Source organism: Hippichthys cyanospilos, chromosome 5 (assembly GCF_059441005.1).
Source record: "Hippichthys cyanospilos isolate Australia breed blue-spotted pipefish chromosome 5, RoL_Hcya_1.0, whole genome shotgun sequence".
NCBI lineage: Eukaryota > Metazoa > Chordata > Actinopteri > Syngnathiformes > Syngnathidae > Hippichthys > Hippichthys cyanospilos.
In genome coordinates, this window is record NC_142373.1 from 24,974,252 (window position 1) to 24,992,311 (window position 18,060).

An 18,060-nucleotide genomic window follows, 5' to 3' on the forward strand; every position below is an offset into this window, starting at 1 on the left:
CTGATGAGTGGTTTGCACCTTGTAGTATGTTGCCTTGCCCGTATTTGACTGACTGTCCTCGACGGCACTTTGGAAAACCCTACCATACACTTGCTGAGTTACTTCTCTTCTCTCAGGAAACCAATTATTGTTGTTTTTTCACTGCAATTAGGGCGAGTGTCACGGGGACAAGATGGAGGACCCAAGAGCACGCACAGACATTGCTGGCGTGGGGGCTGCCGGGACTGAGCCGCTGGGGAAAGGTGGGGTTCGGTGGGGCTGGCGCATGGAAGGTAATCGGGAGGAGACGGGATGGGGGTCTCAGACGGGCTGGCAAGGAGGTTGGCGGCCTAGTGGGTTGTCGGACATGGGCAAAGTCGAGGCACAAAAGATCAAGGGTAATCGGCTGGCTATCGGCTAGTCAAGGGGCAGGCAGGATTGATACTTGGCCAATAAGACAGAATGGAACGCTGGAAAGCTTGACGTGGCGCATGGAGACAATCTAGCGAGTTGTGAGGGAAAGAAACCGGGTTTTATACTGGGCAGGTGAGGAGTGGCAGCAGTTGGTGTCTAGTGTTGATTGGCAGGGGAGTAGAGCAGGTTTGGCGAGGCTGGAATGGGTTGACTGGACTGATGAACTGTGACAGGCAAGTATAAAATCATTGGGCCCTCATTTGGAAAGTTGACAAATAAATACATTTTCATGTTCGAAACTTTGCCCTGGGAAAAGCTTTGCTGCCGTACTGCACCGTATTTAAAATGAAGCATCAGTGCGAAATAAAACAATTGAAAGACATGTATGACGCTTGACCAAGCGTTGTTGCAATGTATCAAAATGAGCCGACATTTGTGATAGTATGATTTCATTTTTTTCATTAAATTTTGATAGCGTAGTAGATTTATCAGCCTCACTGGCTTGTTTTCCCTGTAATCCGAAATGCCAAGTTTAGATTGTAAAAATTGAGCTACAGTGGTACTTCCATTGATGAAATTAATTTCGTTCTGAAAGTAATTTCGAAACGTGCATGTTTCATAAGAGCAGCTTTTTTCATATAAGTAGCCTGATCCGTTCCAAGCCCCAAAAATTATACTAAACCCTTTACATGAAAATTATTACATGGTTATTAAAAACGGTAAGATATACATATTAGAATTACATTACATACATAATAATCAAAATATGTCATGCAAAGAATAATGAAAAAAATGCTATGAAACCCTTTCAAATTATCATATTAATTGTAGAAGTTGACAATATGAATGCAATTCATTTGTTTGCCTTGAGATGGTGCTGGTGTGTTGGTGATAAGTGCAGAGAGCGAGAGAGAGAGAGAGAGAGAGAGAGAGAGAGAGAGAGAGAGAGAGAGAGAGAGAGAGAGAGAGAGAGAGAGAGAGAGAGAGAGAGAGAGACCTTTTAAGGACCTTTAATTTGTACGTTTTATTTTACATTTCCACTTATCCAGGAATCATTTACAAGTCCACAGGATCAATACTATTTATTTTTTGGATTATTTTGAGCATGTAAGTTTCTATAGTTTAGGGTCATGCGAAGTGCTTCCTGTGCAATGTCAGCTAACGACGTGATAGCAACGTGAACATCAGACGTGACACCCCAAAGTGGTATGTTACATTTGTTTTTATGTGAATGCGTACAATGATAACTGTAACTAATGTCAATCTATGATTTTTAGTTCTATGTGTAAATTGTTGGTGGGAGGTGTGGAAGAAAGGAGTAAAGATGAAAAGTGAAGGAGACCCCAGTAAACATCAATGCAAAAAACTATTGTCTCATTTGTGGGTAAGCTGGCATATTAATAAATGATACAAATGCATCACAAACTGTAATAAACAAGGTAAACATCACGAGTTGTGATAACGTATTACATTACAGCCATGTTGGTGCGAGCACTGGTGTCCCATGTCTCATATTTTATGCCAACAATGTCACCTTTCAGATCTTGAATTTTCTCTTCTTACTGGAGACAATATTTTTCCACCGAGGCGTTTCTTAAGCTGAATTTTTTGTTCGTAAGTAGGGGTACCACTGTATTAAAAAAGCAAACACTTAAGCCATTGTTTTGACAATATAATCTCCATCATTACCATTATAGGTTTTTTGATCCGAAAACTCTGATCTGTCAACGGTTGTATAAAACATCACCTTGCCCATCATGCTCAAAGCAGAGGTGTACATGAACTCAAGGGAGGGCTCAGGAGTGTTTTTGGCAGGTTTGTTAAATTTTCATGCATTTCTTTGGGCTTAAACCTGCGGCTGTTTTCAATGACACCTCAGTTGGATTGTCTAGTGTGGAGATCAGCAGTAAAAGCTGAAGCTATTGTAATGACAATGCTGTGCGCTGTACAGTGGGCGTATAAATCCACAACGGGCATGAGGAGAATGTTCTGATAAATAAACTGTTGTAAAGGTTTTGTGAAGCCAAAACATGGAGCAATTGGGGAAGGTAGGAAGATTTTGTAAGAACTTGCCACTGTAACATGTCTGAATATTTTGTTATTATTTACTTTGAATATTTCACTCCATAATAACAATTCATATACTGTACAGTGGTACCTTGATTTTAGTTTAAAATATCCGTCTTGAATCAACTGTACCGTGGACATGAATGAAAATGGCTTTAATCCATGCAAGCGCTCCCAAAACATTTTTTTTGTAATACCACTGTCCAGTCATGTACCGTTTGACAACACATAATGCTATATTTTTCCGATTTGCATTTTTTACAACATTTTTACTGAACTGAATCACCACTTTTTTTCCATCGTTGCCACGCTTTCCTTACTTTTAGCATATTGTCCATGTTTTCATGAAATATTTAAATGCATTGGTGTGTCATCGAAATATTACTCGTACTACAGTACAAACTACTTTCGCACCCCTTACTCATGTTCTTTGACGCACACACACGTGTTAAAACTACAATCAATATGTTTCGTCTGCATTTGGATTTTGCAGTTAGGTCTGGATGGCATCCCTTGCAATGAATGTGGGTACAAAAACAAAATTTTCACTTTTTGGTGCCCAGATCATCTTTTATCAAGAGCAGAACTTCCAGGGGGACTTTTATGAGTGCAGCAGCGACTGTCCTGAGCTGGGTAAGCACTTGAGTCACTGCAGCTCGGTGCGCATCAAGAGCGGAGCCTGGGTTCTCTTCGAGAGGCCTAACTACTTGGGCGGCCAGTACGTTCTCACTAGGGGCGAGTACCCAGACTACCACCACTGGAAGGGCAACAGGGACACTATCCGCTCCTGCCACATTATTCCCAGTGTACGTTTTGTAGAGATTGCCTGAAGAGATTGTCTAAACCAATGATTTCCAACCAGTGTGCTGGGCCACATTTGTGTGCTGTGGGAAATGCGCACATTTCATTTAAATTGGCAAAAAGTATTTATTTAAAACAATCTATCTTTCTCCATTTATCTATGCGATCAACTTGTAGTGACAGGTCTAATAAATGACATCCTATTTGATGGCAGAAAGTATGTAATTGGCATCTTATATATTGTGATATTTTTATTTGGATGGTGTGCTATGAGATTTTTCTTAACTTCAAACTTGCGCCTTGGCTCAAAAAAGGTTGGGATTCATTGGTCTACAGCAGCTTCATTGCCACAGACACATTCAAAATATTCATCATTTCCCAGAAAAAAATAATTTTCAGTGAGTCAAATTTTCAGTCTCATTTTTATGATAAACATGATCAAAATTTACAAGAGAAAATTCCATCTTTATGAGGAAAATGTCACTACAATAAAACAATGTACTATTTTGCTTAAAACTGTTAAAATTGTGAAATTTATTTTTCACCTTTGAAGCCCTTTGAGACTGCTGTGATTCAGAACTATACAAGTAAACTTGACCTGACTTAACTAATGAGAAAAAAATACTCCGATAGTAAATTTTCTAAATAAATGGTAATTTCGCAGTTCACACTGTAGAACTAACAGACATAAATATGAAATTTGCTATGGCTAAGATTGTCCATATTCACATAAAACACATTCATACCACTTTGGACTACTATTAAAAAAAAATGGAATCGCTTGTTAACTAGCGTGCTGTCGTGTCTGACTGCTTGTTAGAGGGCTGCACAACATAATACTTTGCATAACCTTAAACTCAGCTGAAGTAAACTTAGATGCTCAAAATGATCCAGAAATAATCATTATTGCTCCTGTGGATTAGTAGAAGATGCCTATAACACTGGAAAAGTTAAACAAGTTTTCTGCATGTACCATCAACACACCAGCACCATCTCAAGCCAAATGAATGAATTGCTACAGTTAACATTAATCAACCCTAACCCTAACCAGAACCTTTATAGCAGTGGTCCCCAACCCCCGGTCTGCGGGCCGGTACCGGTCCGTGGATCAACTGCTACCGGGCCGCGTGGGCTGCACACAAAATAATGATTTGGAGATGATTTATTTTAATGGTACGCGTGCACCGAACGTGAACGAGGCGAACAAGCGGAGCGTTTTGTATGCTTTGTATGCTGACATGCTGACATGCTAAGTTAACGATAGCGCAGCATTGTCAGCACAATATTTAGCACAGTCTTGGCCAATCGATTGCGACATTGAAACTTTTATTTTTTGGCAGGCGAGTATTGCCGCAAAGAATAACGGTCGGTGAAAATATTGGCTCTGTAACATCCCAGAAAAGTGAAAGTTCTCAGCAATGTTCTTTTTTCCATCTTTTTTTGTGGTTTTACAATGTACATTTTACATTTTCAATCAATCTAAAAGGTAATACATTTTTTAGATCAGGATTGTAAAAACAAATATTTTTTTACATTTAATTTTCATGAATAACTAATAATATGTATTTACATCTTATGAAGAAAATCACAATATTTCCAGAGAAAGTTAACTTGTTTTGTAAAGTTGAAAAAAACAAACAAACAGCAACATAATTTATTTACAAGAATTTCAAATGCAAGAAAAAAGAAAAAAATATTTTGGGAAAAACGTCTTACAAGGGTTTAGAGATGGATGAGAAAAATCCCAGGATTGTTGTCACAAATGGCATGTCAAACACAAACTTCAAATTTTCATACGGTTCTTAGTGGCCAATCAAGCCGCCATCAACGCACCATTAATGAGTATGATGTCTCTACCCTGCCAGAGGTGCTTTCACCTGCTAGCAGAACTCCTCAAACACCTGGATCCCCTCAGACATGGCTGAAAGATAAGATTCGGGGTCCATTTCTACCTCGCTTATTACTTTCCATTCGGCTCTGCCACTGTTTTCCTGTAAGTGGATGTCACACTTGCGGGTTTGTCGCCTACCAGTCTCTTGCTTGGGAAAAATATTATCTTATCTGAAATTATTCTTTTTTCATGCTTTATTTTTGTACCATGTTTAATTATTAATTGCTATTATATTTATTATTGTAACATGTCGACAATGACGTTTTGGTAATATTACAAGTATTATTGTGATAGCGCGAAATAATATAGCGAATATGTGATATCGATAAATACAAATTAAAGCAACTGGATGATTGGGCCCTGCACATTTTCACCTGATCAAATCTTTGTAAAAAGTTTCGACAGCCCGAAGTTGGAGGGATATTTTTTTATTTAATTATGTCAACATCCACCACACATGTCCGCGGAGAACCGGAGAATCTGTCTGCCTGCGCCTCTTTATCCTTTACAACTCCCATGCCGCCACTTAGACTACCTTTTTACAAGTCTAAAATCCAGTCAAAATTTTGTCAACAATTTGGCAGATGCACTGGGCGGGGGCGTGGCATGTCTGCCTACCAGAACTCGCAGCGAAGCGAAGCATGGTCCACCACCGCAATCAATCATTTTGGTAGAACAAACCGGATTTAAAATACAGTATTCTCCCCAGACAACAGTCCTGGAACATTTCCAACACATTCTAAATGTGGTGTTTATGTTTGTGTGTTAACAAATGTTTGGTTGAAAACACAACTGGGTCCTTATTTGTTTTCCAGTTTTCTGGCACATTCCGAATCCGCATATTTGAGAAGCCTGACTTTAGTGGTCAGATGCTGGAGTGCACACAAGACGTCAGTCAGCTGTCAGATGTTTGGTCCCCTGGGCCTGTCCATTCTGCCCAAGTGCAGGGTGGCGCCTGGATCTTCTATGAGCTTCCAGACTACAGCGGACGGCAGTATCTGCTGGAGCAGGGCCAGTACCGGCGCTTCGGTGAGTGGGCTGCCATGGACCCCACAGTGGGATCCCTAAGATGTGTCTGCGACATTTAGATTTACTCCAAGAAATAAATACAAAAGTGAAGCAATGAATCAGGAAATGTGTGTTTTTTTTTTTTAAATATATACTTGTGATTTTAATATTGACAAGGATCACTTGCACTTTGCGAATAACCAATCATCGTGTGAGAATAAAGACGTCATTTTAGAAGAACAGGAGAAAATTTTAAATTTCACGTACAAATAGTTATTTAATTTAGTAGGAGGTAGGTGAAAGACTTAGGTTAGATTGATGTTATTTTTCAATGTTAAAAAGGGCAATTTACAAGTCATCCCCAGAAAAGAAAAGCATAATTTTAGCAAATGAAAGTGAAAATGTTCAAATTTAGTGATTTTAAATGCTGTGACGCAATTTGGTAGGAGAGTGTGTGGGAGTATGGATGCAAACGCTGGGAAGCAGGGAGGCAAGTCAAAAACTGCATACAAAGTAACAAACAAAAACTCAGAAGTAAACTTTCTACAAAAAACTTGAATGACAGACTCAGAGGAAAACCATTCAGTGTAAACACGTTCCAGTGATTAAATGTCTTAAATTGATGTTATTGTCCCTTTGTGTCCTCAGAAATAGCAAAGTGTTAGTTTAACATGTTTTAATCAATCAGCGTACATGTTCGAATGTATTTTTTTTCTGTACAGCATTAATTAGAAGGCAAACTTTTACAAACATAAAGCAGTAATTTGAGAAAAAGTCTTAGAATTTTCAGACGTAACAGACAATTTTTACAAGGAAATCCTAATTTGACATGAAAAAAGGTGTATTTCCCCCAATGAATAACAAATATTACCAGAAAAAGTGAAAGGGTCGAGGGTGTGTGTGCCCATCCCAGCTGACTTTAGGAAACAGGAAGTGTACACCCTGGACTGGTTTCTGCCAATCACAGAGCATTTATAACAACCGTCAAGACTGATTCGATAATTCATGGTTTTCAGTTAACCAAACACTCATGCTTTGTAAGGTGGGACGAGGACACAAAGAGCCTTATTCCCATCACATTAGAATTTCTTGTGATAACACGGGTGCTGATGAGTCCGAGTCGCGTTGAGTATAAAGCCATGATTACTCAGCGGGATTTGTCACAGTCAGAGCGCAGGCATGCCATCTGGTGTTCAGGGTTGATGACTCAGCGAGATTTGCTAGTCCAGGGAATGTTGCATGCCAGCTGCCGTTAGCTCACTGGAACAAGACTAAGAACAAGTTCAACACAAAGACGGCAAGGCTCCCTTATTGTCACCTCCCTGTAGCTGATGAGATGGTGCCAACAAGTATTCGTGGATTTTTAAGTATTATTTTCCAGAGGTGGGCAACTTATAATTTTTTTCTGGTCTTTCAAGCCATACAAAATTGTAATTGTCAGTCCGTCAGTGTATTTTTGCCCAACCCTGCGCCACCATTAGAGGGTGACATTTGACTTTTTTTTCCAGGTCCGTCAGTCGACAGGCACTGGTCTACTCCTGTCTGCACTCATACTAATTATTTTTTCTGTTTTAGCACTTACACTTAAAGTTACACCATGTATGTGGTTCTATAGTGACACTGCAATTGAAACATAACACAATAATATAAATATAACACGAAAACAAAGCCAGAGAGAACATTCAACTCTAGGCTGTAATACACCATCATATTTGACACAGGGGAAGAAGTGCACTTTGCAAACTTGTTCACTTGATGGCATTATCATGCTTTACATGACTCCCAAATGGTGGGTGTCTGTTCTCATTTATACCTGCCTGCCCTACAACTATAGAAATGGTTTAATGAACATTTGTGTAAATGTCATCTGTTACATACACTACAAGTGAAACTAAGTATTGCTGAGGTAAATTTACTTAAAAAACCGTTTTTAATTAGGGAATTAAAAAACTTCTGTCTTGCATTTCCTGCCCAAGAGCCAATGCAAATTTGGTCTGCATTCATTGCTTACTTGAAACGCATCCCAGAATGCTCATATCAGCAAGAAACCTGTAACGAGGACTAAGAAAAGTAGCAACTATAAATAAATCGCTGGTAACGTCAGCTGTGTGATAGCTGTGAATGACATAGTGAATTGAATCAACCCAGTTTATTCACTCTACTGAACATTTTTCCCCACTGCTTGGTGGTACTGTAAAGTTACTATTCTCACTTTGACTGCAGGCTGATTGCAGTTTAAACTATAAAGATGTAGCAATATAGCAGATACACATCCAAGTCAGTTGAATTATCTTTCAGTATGCAAAAAGAGAAGTAACGGGCTGACGGAGATCTGATGTAATGTCTATCCAAACAATTACAACGATGGATGGAAATTCAAATTTCAACATTAAAATATTCTCCAGTCTTTTGAGCATTCGTCGGCCTGTCGGCAAAGCGGACGTTTTTCAGCGCTGACAAAGTGCCAACACATGTCAATGAGACATGCCTTGAAATACAATACCAGCTTACCTCAGTCAGCCCCAAGATTTGTGAAAAAACCTAGACTATAACTACAAAATAAGGAAATGAACTATATGAGGAATGTGAATAGCTAACATTCTAACATATCTACCAAGTTTTGAACATACTGAGATGAAATGGTCTGATGCAAAAGGGGCCTGATGTTGAAGTTCTTAAGCAGTTTGGGGTTTACAGTCTATCAGCATGTAGAAATAAGCTCCTCCTGTTCTGGAGGAAGAGGGGGTGTGCTGGGTGGGTGGTTTGGGTCACTGATGATGCCAGCTTTCTGTGGAGTGGTACCCAAACGGTAGCACCAAACCAAGATACGTAAAAAAGCAGAGGACTTACCAAGTGGTAGAGCGATACAGAGAAACAACATGGATAGCCCAAAATAAATTGGGTTCTCAACAAATAGTAGTGCTAGCCAAAATAGCCAAGACTTCCCCAAACTAGACAGATATTTATTATGTAGAGGTATATCCATAAAGCAAAATGTTACTCAAACCTAAGCAAAATCAGAGCAATACATCAAAATTAGAGCGATACAATAAACAAATACAATGCTAAATAGCAAAGAGATACAAAAAAAGAAATATTTTCCTCCAAAAGTATTAGAACTACCAAAAAGCAAGGGAAAAAAGGACAAATAAGGAGAAAGCTAGGAAATACCCCTAAAGCATCATGCTATACCATGGCTTGCGGAATAATGTAACAGCAACGGGTTTGATGACATCAGAATTCAAACATCCGGTAAACAGCACACGGTTCGAGGCGAACATGTCACACATGAAAAATAAAAAGTACTAAACAAGCAACATAGCCAACTCATAGACATAAACAGATGACTCATAGACATAAACAGACTAAATGTTATTGAGCAACACAAATTATTTAGAGAAACCTTTGATAGCCATCTCAATCGATGTTGCAGGTTTCCATCTGTCTTGCTATGCAAAATTCCCAGTGGCATATTTATTGTGTTGTCAAAGGGATAATTATATAAATATTTAAAACACACAACACATTTTAGAATACCTTATGCATCCCTTGGTCCATGATGTGTGTGTTTGTCTTATGGATGTTTGTTCAGTATAGGACCATCAAAATTAATCAATTTTCCAAAAGAGTAAAAAAAAACAGTAGCAAAATGATCCAAAACAAAAATGATAAACCCTTTCAGATTTGCAAATTCTTATATTAATGGATGACTTTTGATATTTCATTTTATTTTTATTTTTCTAAGCAACACATTCTCTCAAAATGTTGTTAAAATATCAACAGTTCAGTTACAAGAAATGGCTCTAGTTGTTCAGAATTAAGAATTTACACTTAGTGTCAAATTTTATTCTCACTTTGCACTGAACTGACATAAAAAGCGATGTACATTCTCATACTAAAAAGCTAAAGCATTTGCAACTTTTTTCACAGAAACGCGAAACTACTTTTTTGAGGCACATAAATGCCGCTGATGTGAGAAATTCCAGTTTTATTTGAAGGACGTACCATAGCAAATAGCAAAACAAAAACTGTAGTTCTCATAATATCCACGAGATGGCAGCTCTCTTGCATTAGAAAGGTCTCGATCAGGCATGCGCAAACCTTGTACTAATCGAATGATTTGAAGTATTTTAAGACCAACTTCAGAAAAATGGTTTCAAAAGAAATGAAACGGATAACACGTTTTCTTTGATATTATAGAATCTGTGATATTAAAAAAATGACCAATTCAGCCAATCAGAAATATGGATGCATGAAGCAGCCAGTCCACAGTATGAGTATTTTTCAAATGTGCTCGCATTTTCTCAAGTGAAGCCTTCGTGACGTCGAGCTGCCTCTGCAGAGGCAACTGGAAACAGCATTGCCATGGGAACCAACGTGTGCTCCACTTAACTGAAATCCATCATTCATCCTAGATGCCTGACCAGAGAAGCATGGCCCACCTAAAAAAAGATCCAGCTTCTTGACTTACAGCTGTGAAACGTTTCAATCGTTCCATTTGCTGTATTGTTCTTTTCTCTCTTCTTGTTTGTTTTTAATCCCCCGCTAGCATTGCCCATGTTCCTCTCACGTGGATTTGTTAAAGCTGGCGTGAACTCAGTGTCCTTTGCTGTGTTAACGTCTGCTCGCACGTCCCATTTGCATGGGAGAGAAACGCCTGATGGCCCAAAAACGTCTTCACGCTGCATCATTTAGCCCCACTTCCCGTGCATTTGGACTCTTCAAACAGGGGCTGCCAATCATTTACACACTCCCCAGCCATATCGATTCCTATCATCACACAGTTATGCTCTGCAACACTCCTAAAAATATATTATTAGTCCTATGATTGATACACAGTGGGCCCCGTTTACGAGTTTAATCCGTTCCGCGGTTGGGATCGCAATGTGAGTTCGCCGTTTGGCGGGCAATCCATACCTATGTTAATGAGCTAATTGTGTGAAACCCTAGGTCAAAACATTAAAAGTGAATATACATACTAAAAATTGGTATGAAAATAGAATAGTAAGTGCTACTTATATATAACATACATGTATACAATTCAGTTGCGGGCCGTGACTTTCACACGTACGCCTTGTGTGATGTCAGACTCTCGAATAAATATCCCTCATGCGCACACATACGCATTACTGGGCTACGCAGGCTATATCTCGGAGCTTTTAAAAGTCAATAAACCCGCATCAGCCATGAAAACTTATCATTATTCGTGATGCTGTCAAAACCTAAAAAAAAATAAAATACAATAAATTAAAATAAATATCCACAAAATTTTATGGAGTCGAATTTACAAATTGCAGTAAGAAGAACATCATTTTACTTTTTACTATTAATTGGATATGAAGGAAACAAAATAACACAAACATTTTAAAAATGAAACAATCAATAAAGAAAAGGCTTCCACTCACCAAAACAACTGGCGGTCAAAATCGATCAGTCTTTTTAATAGCTCCGATTTTTCTTGACCTCTTCATGCGCTCTTTCTCTTGGCATTGAGATGCACAGTGTATCCACTCGGGTGTTGCCAAAAGCTTTTTAAAAGCACCGTAGCGCATTTAGGAGATCTCTTTACCTTCCAACTGACATGTTCAATACTGTATATCCACTCAGGTGTCCCAAGAAGTTAAAAGCACAGTAGCACATGTGCCCAGCCGTGCTTTGGTGTCTCGTTGCTGCCTTGGTTAAACAATTGAAGTTTGCAAATCCAGTGTAGCTCCAAACACCAAATCGATCCTTTGCAAACATAAGGCACTCCAAGCAGAACTACTTACAGGGCTTAACTCACATCCCTGGTAGCCTAGTCAGAAATATGGCCAAATTAGGACAGGTTAGCTAATAGCTACACTACGCCTCTAGCCAAAGCCAACACCATGTAGCTTGCTTGTTGAGCATTGGACCGCCTCCCTGCAGTGAGCATTCACTCACGTCACATTCAACGTGAGGCCTCTAGATGGTGACCTTATGACTTGATTTGCAATTACAACTGTCTATTAAATTATGCTCTCCCCTCACATATCCATCTGCGCTTGCGCAGAAGCCCGTGTTGTGTTGATGCGAATGTCCTGGCTTCTTGCTAAGGTAGATTACATACACCCTGGCGACACAAGTTAGCTGAATATTCTTTGACTAAAAACTCCAACTTAGAACTACAATGCTAGAAGGAGTGTAACCAAAAGGATATTATAAGACACGAAAAGAAAAGACTATGGAGAATAATTTTATAAAAAAAGTTATATATATATATATATATATATATATATATATATATATATATATATATATATATATATATATATATATATATATATATATATATATATATATATATATATATATATAGTAAAAATGAATTTAAAATGAAATTGACTTTCATTATAGTCATTATAATTACTATAGTTCATTATAGTTATGATAATGATGTCAGGTTATGTTAGGCCAGCAGAGAAAGCCTTGCTGGCCCTCCATTTAATGCAGGGGGGTCCTCAAGGGCCGCTATATTGCATGTTTTTGATTTTCCATCCGCCAAGACACGTGATTCAAATGATCAGGGTTGTTATTGCGCTTCTGCTGAGCTTGCTGATGAGCTTAGTGGGTTGGGCTATACTGTTACACTCCAGTCCTGTAGGTGATGGCAATGTCCATCCATCCATCCATCCATCCATCCATCCATCCATCCATCCATCCATCCATCCATCCATCCATCCATCCATCCATCCATCCATCCATCCATCCATCCAAACTGAAAATATTATCTTTCTTTCTTTTTATCTTTATTCCACTGACAAAAGCTACTTTCTTAAAAGGATTTTAACTTGCCTGCGCAGAACCACAGATGGCTTTCATTGCACACACGCTAACCAAAGCAAACACTCCTTTATGACCAAGGAACAGAGGGACTCAAATCTCTCAAACACGCACACACATAAGCACGGTGGTGGATGCGAGTGTTTACAGTGGCGTATGAGGGGGATCCTGGGAGGAAGCTATTTTTAGCTTCGGTTTCATCATTCCTTTCCTCTGCTGGAGCTTTTGCTGCATTCTAATGAAGAGAGCTTGTATTTGCAGCTCACTCATAAAAGGGGACCAAGAACACTCTGACTTTCACACCCATTTACTTTACCTCCTTCTTTGTGGAATTCAGAGTCTTTGCCCTTGACAATGTTACATTTGCATGCGACGTGACGTCAGTGCAGGACACATGACCAGGAAAACTGACATTTTCACAAAAACAGCCTCTGCTGTTGCGTATGCACTCTAGACTTCAGCCTGTGATTGACTGTAAAAGATTTGCAACCAATTATTAAAATGTGACTATTTGAAGAATGAATCTTAATTTGTCCCCTTACATTTGGTCCCTTAAAAAGGAGGGAGGCACATACACAAGCTGTTATATTTACCTGCAAGATGATTTTGTGCAGTGTTAAAGGGGCCATAACATAATATTTAGATACTTTTCGAAGTGCACAATATGTGCATATACATTACGTTTGGCACATGGCAATTTAGTTTCTCATTAAATAATAAACATTGGAGCTAATAAATGAAACATTGCTGTTTACTTGGATGAGAAAATCTCGCCTCCTCAGCTCCAGAACCAAAACAAAACTGAAAGTCGTGGATATGGGGATATAGGGAGTTGCTGCTGTCTCGCCCCTGTCGTCATCATAAGCGAACTTCAAGCCATTTTCATCTTCACGTGCAGTGTTGGTGTGAGAGTGCAGTATAAGCAAAGAAGGCTTAGAAATACGTCAATGAAGGAAAATAATACTTTGGGGGTGTTTTGGGTGACAAATCAACATTGGAACATTGATAAAAGCTCCAAAATTCTGACTTTTCATGACACGGCCCCTTTAAAAAAATGAATAGAACCAAACCCCTTAGTCCGCTTCGCCATAATCAAAAGATAAACATTATTACATTTACTAACAATGCACAGATGAGCAACTGCAACTTACAAGCGGAAGTGACTATTTGCCACGCATGTGCAAAATAGCTTGCTGATTGTTTCAGTGACAGAAAGCGGAACACTACATGTGCTTTCACATTAGCATTAGCATCTAGCTTTGTTTTGTTCCTGCTCATCGCAGGTAAAATCCTTGAATCGTCCCAGAGACTGAAAGTGGGCAGGGCATCTGGGCCATTACCAGACAATTGGCTTTGGTGTGTGATGTATCACAGTCTTGTATTTAATTCTAAATGTACATAATTTACAACTAAGGAATTAACAAAGAGCACTTGCATATTTGACATGACATCCTGACTTATTCTTGAGTTTTTATGTTCTTCTGTCATATATGCCGTTCAGTGTCCAAAATGAGACAGTAATATATATATATATATATATATATATGTGTGTGTGTGTGTGTGTGTGTGTGTGTGTGTGTGTGTAATTGACATAAATTGTTTTTTTTAGTTATGCACCATGATTTTAAGAGTCTGTCCCACTTGAGAATAGATTTGTCTCCATGTTGCTCTTGAGCTAAAATGAGTTTGGCACGCCTTGCCTACTGGAATGGTAATTGTCAGGATCATTTTTATTACTGTGCAGGGACTCGGGAGCAGTCTTGTTTAAACTATATTCCCAAAGGAGAAGAAAATGATTCATTCATTCCAAGGGTGCTTGGAGTCTATTTTGGGAAAAGCGTTGTCTTTGAAAAAGGAGGCGTGGCCAACTGACGCAACGAGATTCCCAAAGCAGGCTCTATTGATAGCACTCTCAGCAAGCTAGCGGGAGGAAAAGCGACACATCAGGCATGAAGTGCTCTGTTTTCCTTGCTGACACTGCTGCTCTTTAACGCCACACACGTATCTGCCCTGCTCTTATTGCCCACTTTTATTCTTGAATTTGAAAAATGAAATGCTTGATGTCGTTATTAGTATAACTGTCCTACACTGTAAAAAAGTTGTTTGAAATTTTGTTGCCTTTTACAAAGTCCACATCTACTAATCAAGGATGACCTATATTTTTTTTTATGTGTATGAAATATAACATGCACATGAATGTCTTTTCTTTTACTAAAATTAAATCCTGGTTTTCATGGTTTGGAAAACACCAGAGACAAAATGTCATTATGCTCACTCATTGATCCCCCTCTTGTTATTTTTTTTTGGAAAGATAGTTTATAAATACTCAAAAGAAAAACAAAGCCCCCCAAAAATCCTGAAATGGATTCCACATTGATGCTGTTTTTTTTTCCTTATGACATTTTGTCAAGGTTTTTACAAGCTTATTTGCACAATGGCATTTGAGGGGTAATTAAACGCCTGTGAAGCGGCAGCATGCATTATTGCACTGACTGGTGTTTTGATTTGAGGCAGCAGGAACAGGGAGCAGAAGGGGGCTTGGAAAGGTGGCATGATTGGAGCATTTTAATTAAAAACTGGAGAGACACAGCGACCCTGAAAGAAGAAGCACATAATTTACCCAATTCCATCTGTGCACATGGAGGAAAAGCAATAAAGGGGAGCCAATTAGTTCCATAACAGGGGGCCACACCTTTGCAAGCTGCCGTTTTCAGATCCACGAAATCTGATTCCACTTTTTGAAACTGCAACTTGATGTTCTGTATTTTTGTACTGGTGATGTTTTTCATGAATAACTGGCAAGAGGAGTAATTGCACTGGTCATGTGACAAAAACATTGACCAGATTTGTTTCTTCATGTTTAAGTTCAGGTACAAATAATGATGACAACAAAATAAGTCATAACAGCTAAATTCGTTTAGTTTGCTTTTAATAGTAAGAAAAATCACTGGTATGACATTTTATTTTAAGCAACTCAAATAGTACATACAGTATTTATATAATTTTGTTCATCGTGTTCATCAGGTATTATACCTTTAGTGATACCAAACATAAAAATTAAAAAGCGTTTGAGGAACGATTTAATTATTATATGACACCTAAATTACAGGGGTGGGAGTGACAGTTACCTAGTGTGCCGTGGACTTGTAATTTTAACTGTCAGATTTTTTTCAAGCCATTCTTTTTATTTCTGTTGTACAAGATGTGGCAATCAGTAATAATTGAATGAAGGAAGGCACTACTGCAATATTAATATGCACATTGCATGCACACAATTTCCTGGAACAGAATATGCAATGTTTTGTTTTTTTTTTCTCAAAGGATTATTTGCAATTGTTTTGTTCTTCTATTATGCAAGGTGGAATCTAACATAAATAATACATGGCAGTAGGGATTGCCTACATTATTTGAGGATTTTTTTGTCTTGGTATCACATGGGTTCAGGCACAGTTTGAATGTTCTAATGAGAGAACGTAAACTTACTTTTCTCGTGCCCCAGCTTGGAAATGATGAGCCTTTCCTTTGTGTTATTGACTGTCAGAGTGCATTTGTAATCGTATTAGAGATTCACCGTTGCGTTTACTGAACTTAATCCTCCAGTAAATGTGGAAATGAAAGAAAATGAAATTTGTAACTGAAAGGACTGGAGGATGCTAAAAATATGACCCTTGGCTTCAGACTCAGTTCCTTTAGCACCTTGGACCATTAGCACCAGTTTTCACAGAATGTATTGAGATAATGTGAACAATATATTCTAAGTAACAAATACTTTATTTGATTTCAATCCTAAAACTGTCCATCTAATGCAGGGGCGTCCTCAAGGGCCGCTATCCTGCATGATTTTCATTTTCCATCCTCCAAGACACGTGAGTCTAATGATCAGGGTTGTTATTGCGCTTCTGCTGAGCTTGCTGATGAGCTTAATGGGTTGGGCTATACTGTTACACTCCAGTCCTGTAGGTGATGGCAATGTCCATCCATCCATCCATCCATCCATCCATCCATCCATCCATCCATCCATCATCCAACCATCCATTTTCTAGAGCTGCCTATCCTCACAAGAGTCGCAGGCTTGTTGGTGCCTATCCTAGGTGACTTTGGGCAGTAGGTGGGGGACACCCTGCGCTGGTTGCCAGCCACAGGGACAAGCAACCATTTACGCACCCGATCACAACAAAGGATGTTTTAATATGTCTGTTGGCAATGTACTTTAACCACATTATTAGTGGTTCAGCTTCCACAACAAGGAATGGATTATTTGCCTGCCTGTATTTCAGATGGAAAATAAGGGGGCATGTGAGCTTACGGTTTAACTTTATTCCATGCTACCAAGATGCCATCTGGACAAAAACTCACCTCATTATTTACGTTTGCATGGATTTTTGTTATTTGTACATACTGTGCATTCAGTAGCACAAAGGTAGTGCTCCTTAAAGTGGAAAGGTCAACCGATGTTGTGACTTTTAAAGGATGAATAGTTCCTCCAGCCAACATAATGGTGTGTGGTCTCCATGTTCAGCTTTTATTTGAATTTACCTTTGCCATTGAGCCAGTGATACGATTCAAAGGGCTCCCAGATTAACCTGCCCCTGATTCAAGCTGTGGGTGTTTAGAGGAAAGTCAGTTTTGTAATTTTGTGTTTCCTGACTGCAGATTCCTCACATGCCACATAAAAATGATTGCACTCATTCATATTTGTACAAGTCATCATTAAAATCAGTCTGGGGTGGTGTAAGGCAGTGTTTTTCGACCAATGTTCTGTGAGATGTAGACAGGTGTCATGAGGGAAATGATCCAATTTCCCTTTTTTTCCCTAATATTTGGAAAGTATCCAAACATTAAAAATACATATACTGTGACCGTGTAAGTCGCGATTATTTAGAACCATACGAATCTGCCAAGAGTTCTTTTCCCTTCAATGTCGTCTGCCTTAGAGGGCAACGGCAGTGTGCAACAGGAGCCTCCTTTCATTGTGTATTAAAGGTGGATCCTCCTCGGCTGCAGCTGCTGCTGTTGTCCACTTCCTGCTTCAGTTTTAATACAAGTTTGCAAATGCGGTAAACTACCACAGGGATAACATGGCTAACATGTCATTTACT

General features: G+C 38.9%; 1 protein-coding gene across 2 annotated transcripts in view; it reads left to right on the forward strand.

Moving 5' to 3' along the window:
• The first annotated feature begins 2,355 nt into the window (after nucleotides 1–2,355).
• Nucleotides 2,356–18,060, forward strand: part of LOC148424098 (gamma-crystallin M2-like) — a 29,989-nt gene continuing 14,284 nt past the window's right edge. The window contains exons 1-3 of one of the 2 annotated variants that reach the window (XM_088414517.1): nucleotides 2,356–2,441; nucleotides 3,024–3,266; nucleotides 5,968–6,181. In XM_088414517.1, coding sequence (XP_088270643.1) covers nucleotides 2,424–2,441; nucleotides 3,024–3,266; nucleotides 5,968–6,181 — 475 coding nt within the window. In that variant the 5' untranslated portion in view covers nucleotides 2,356–2,423. Of the gene's footprint in view, nucleotides 2,442–3,023; nucleotides 3,267–5,967; nucleotides 6,241–18,060 lie in introns of those variants that run through there. The other variant, XM_088414516.1, reaches the window with a different exon arrangement.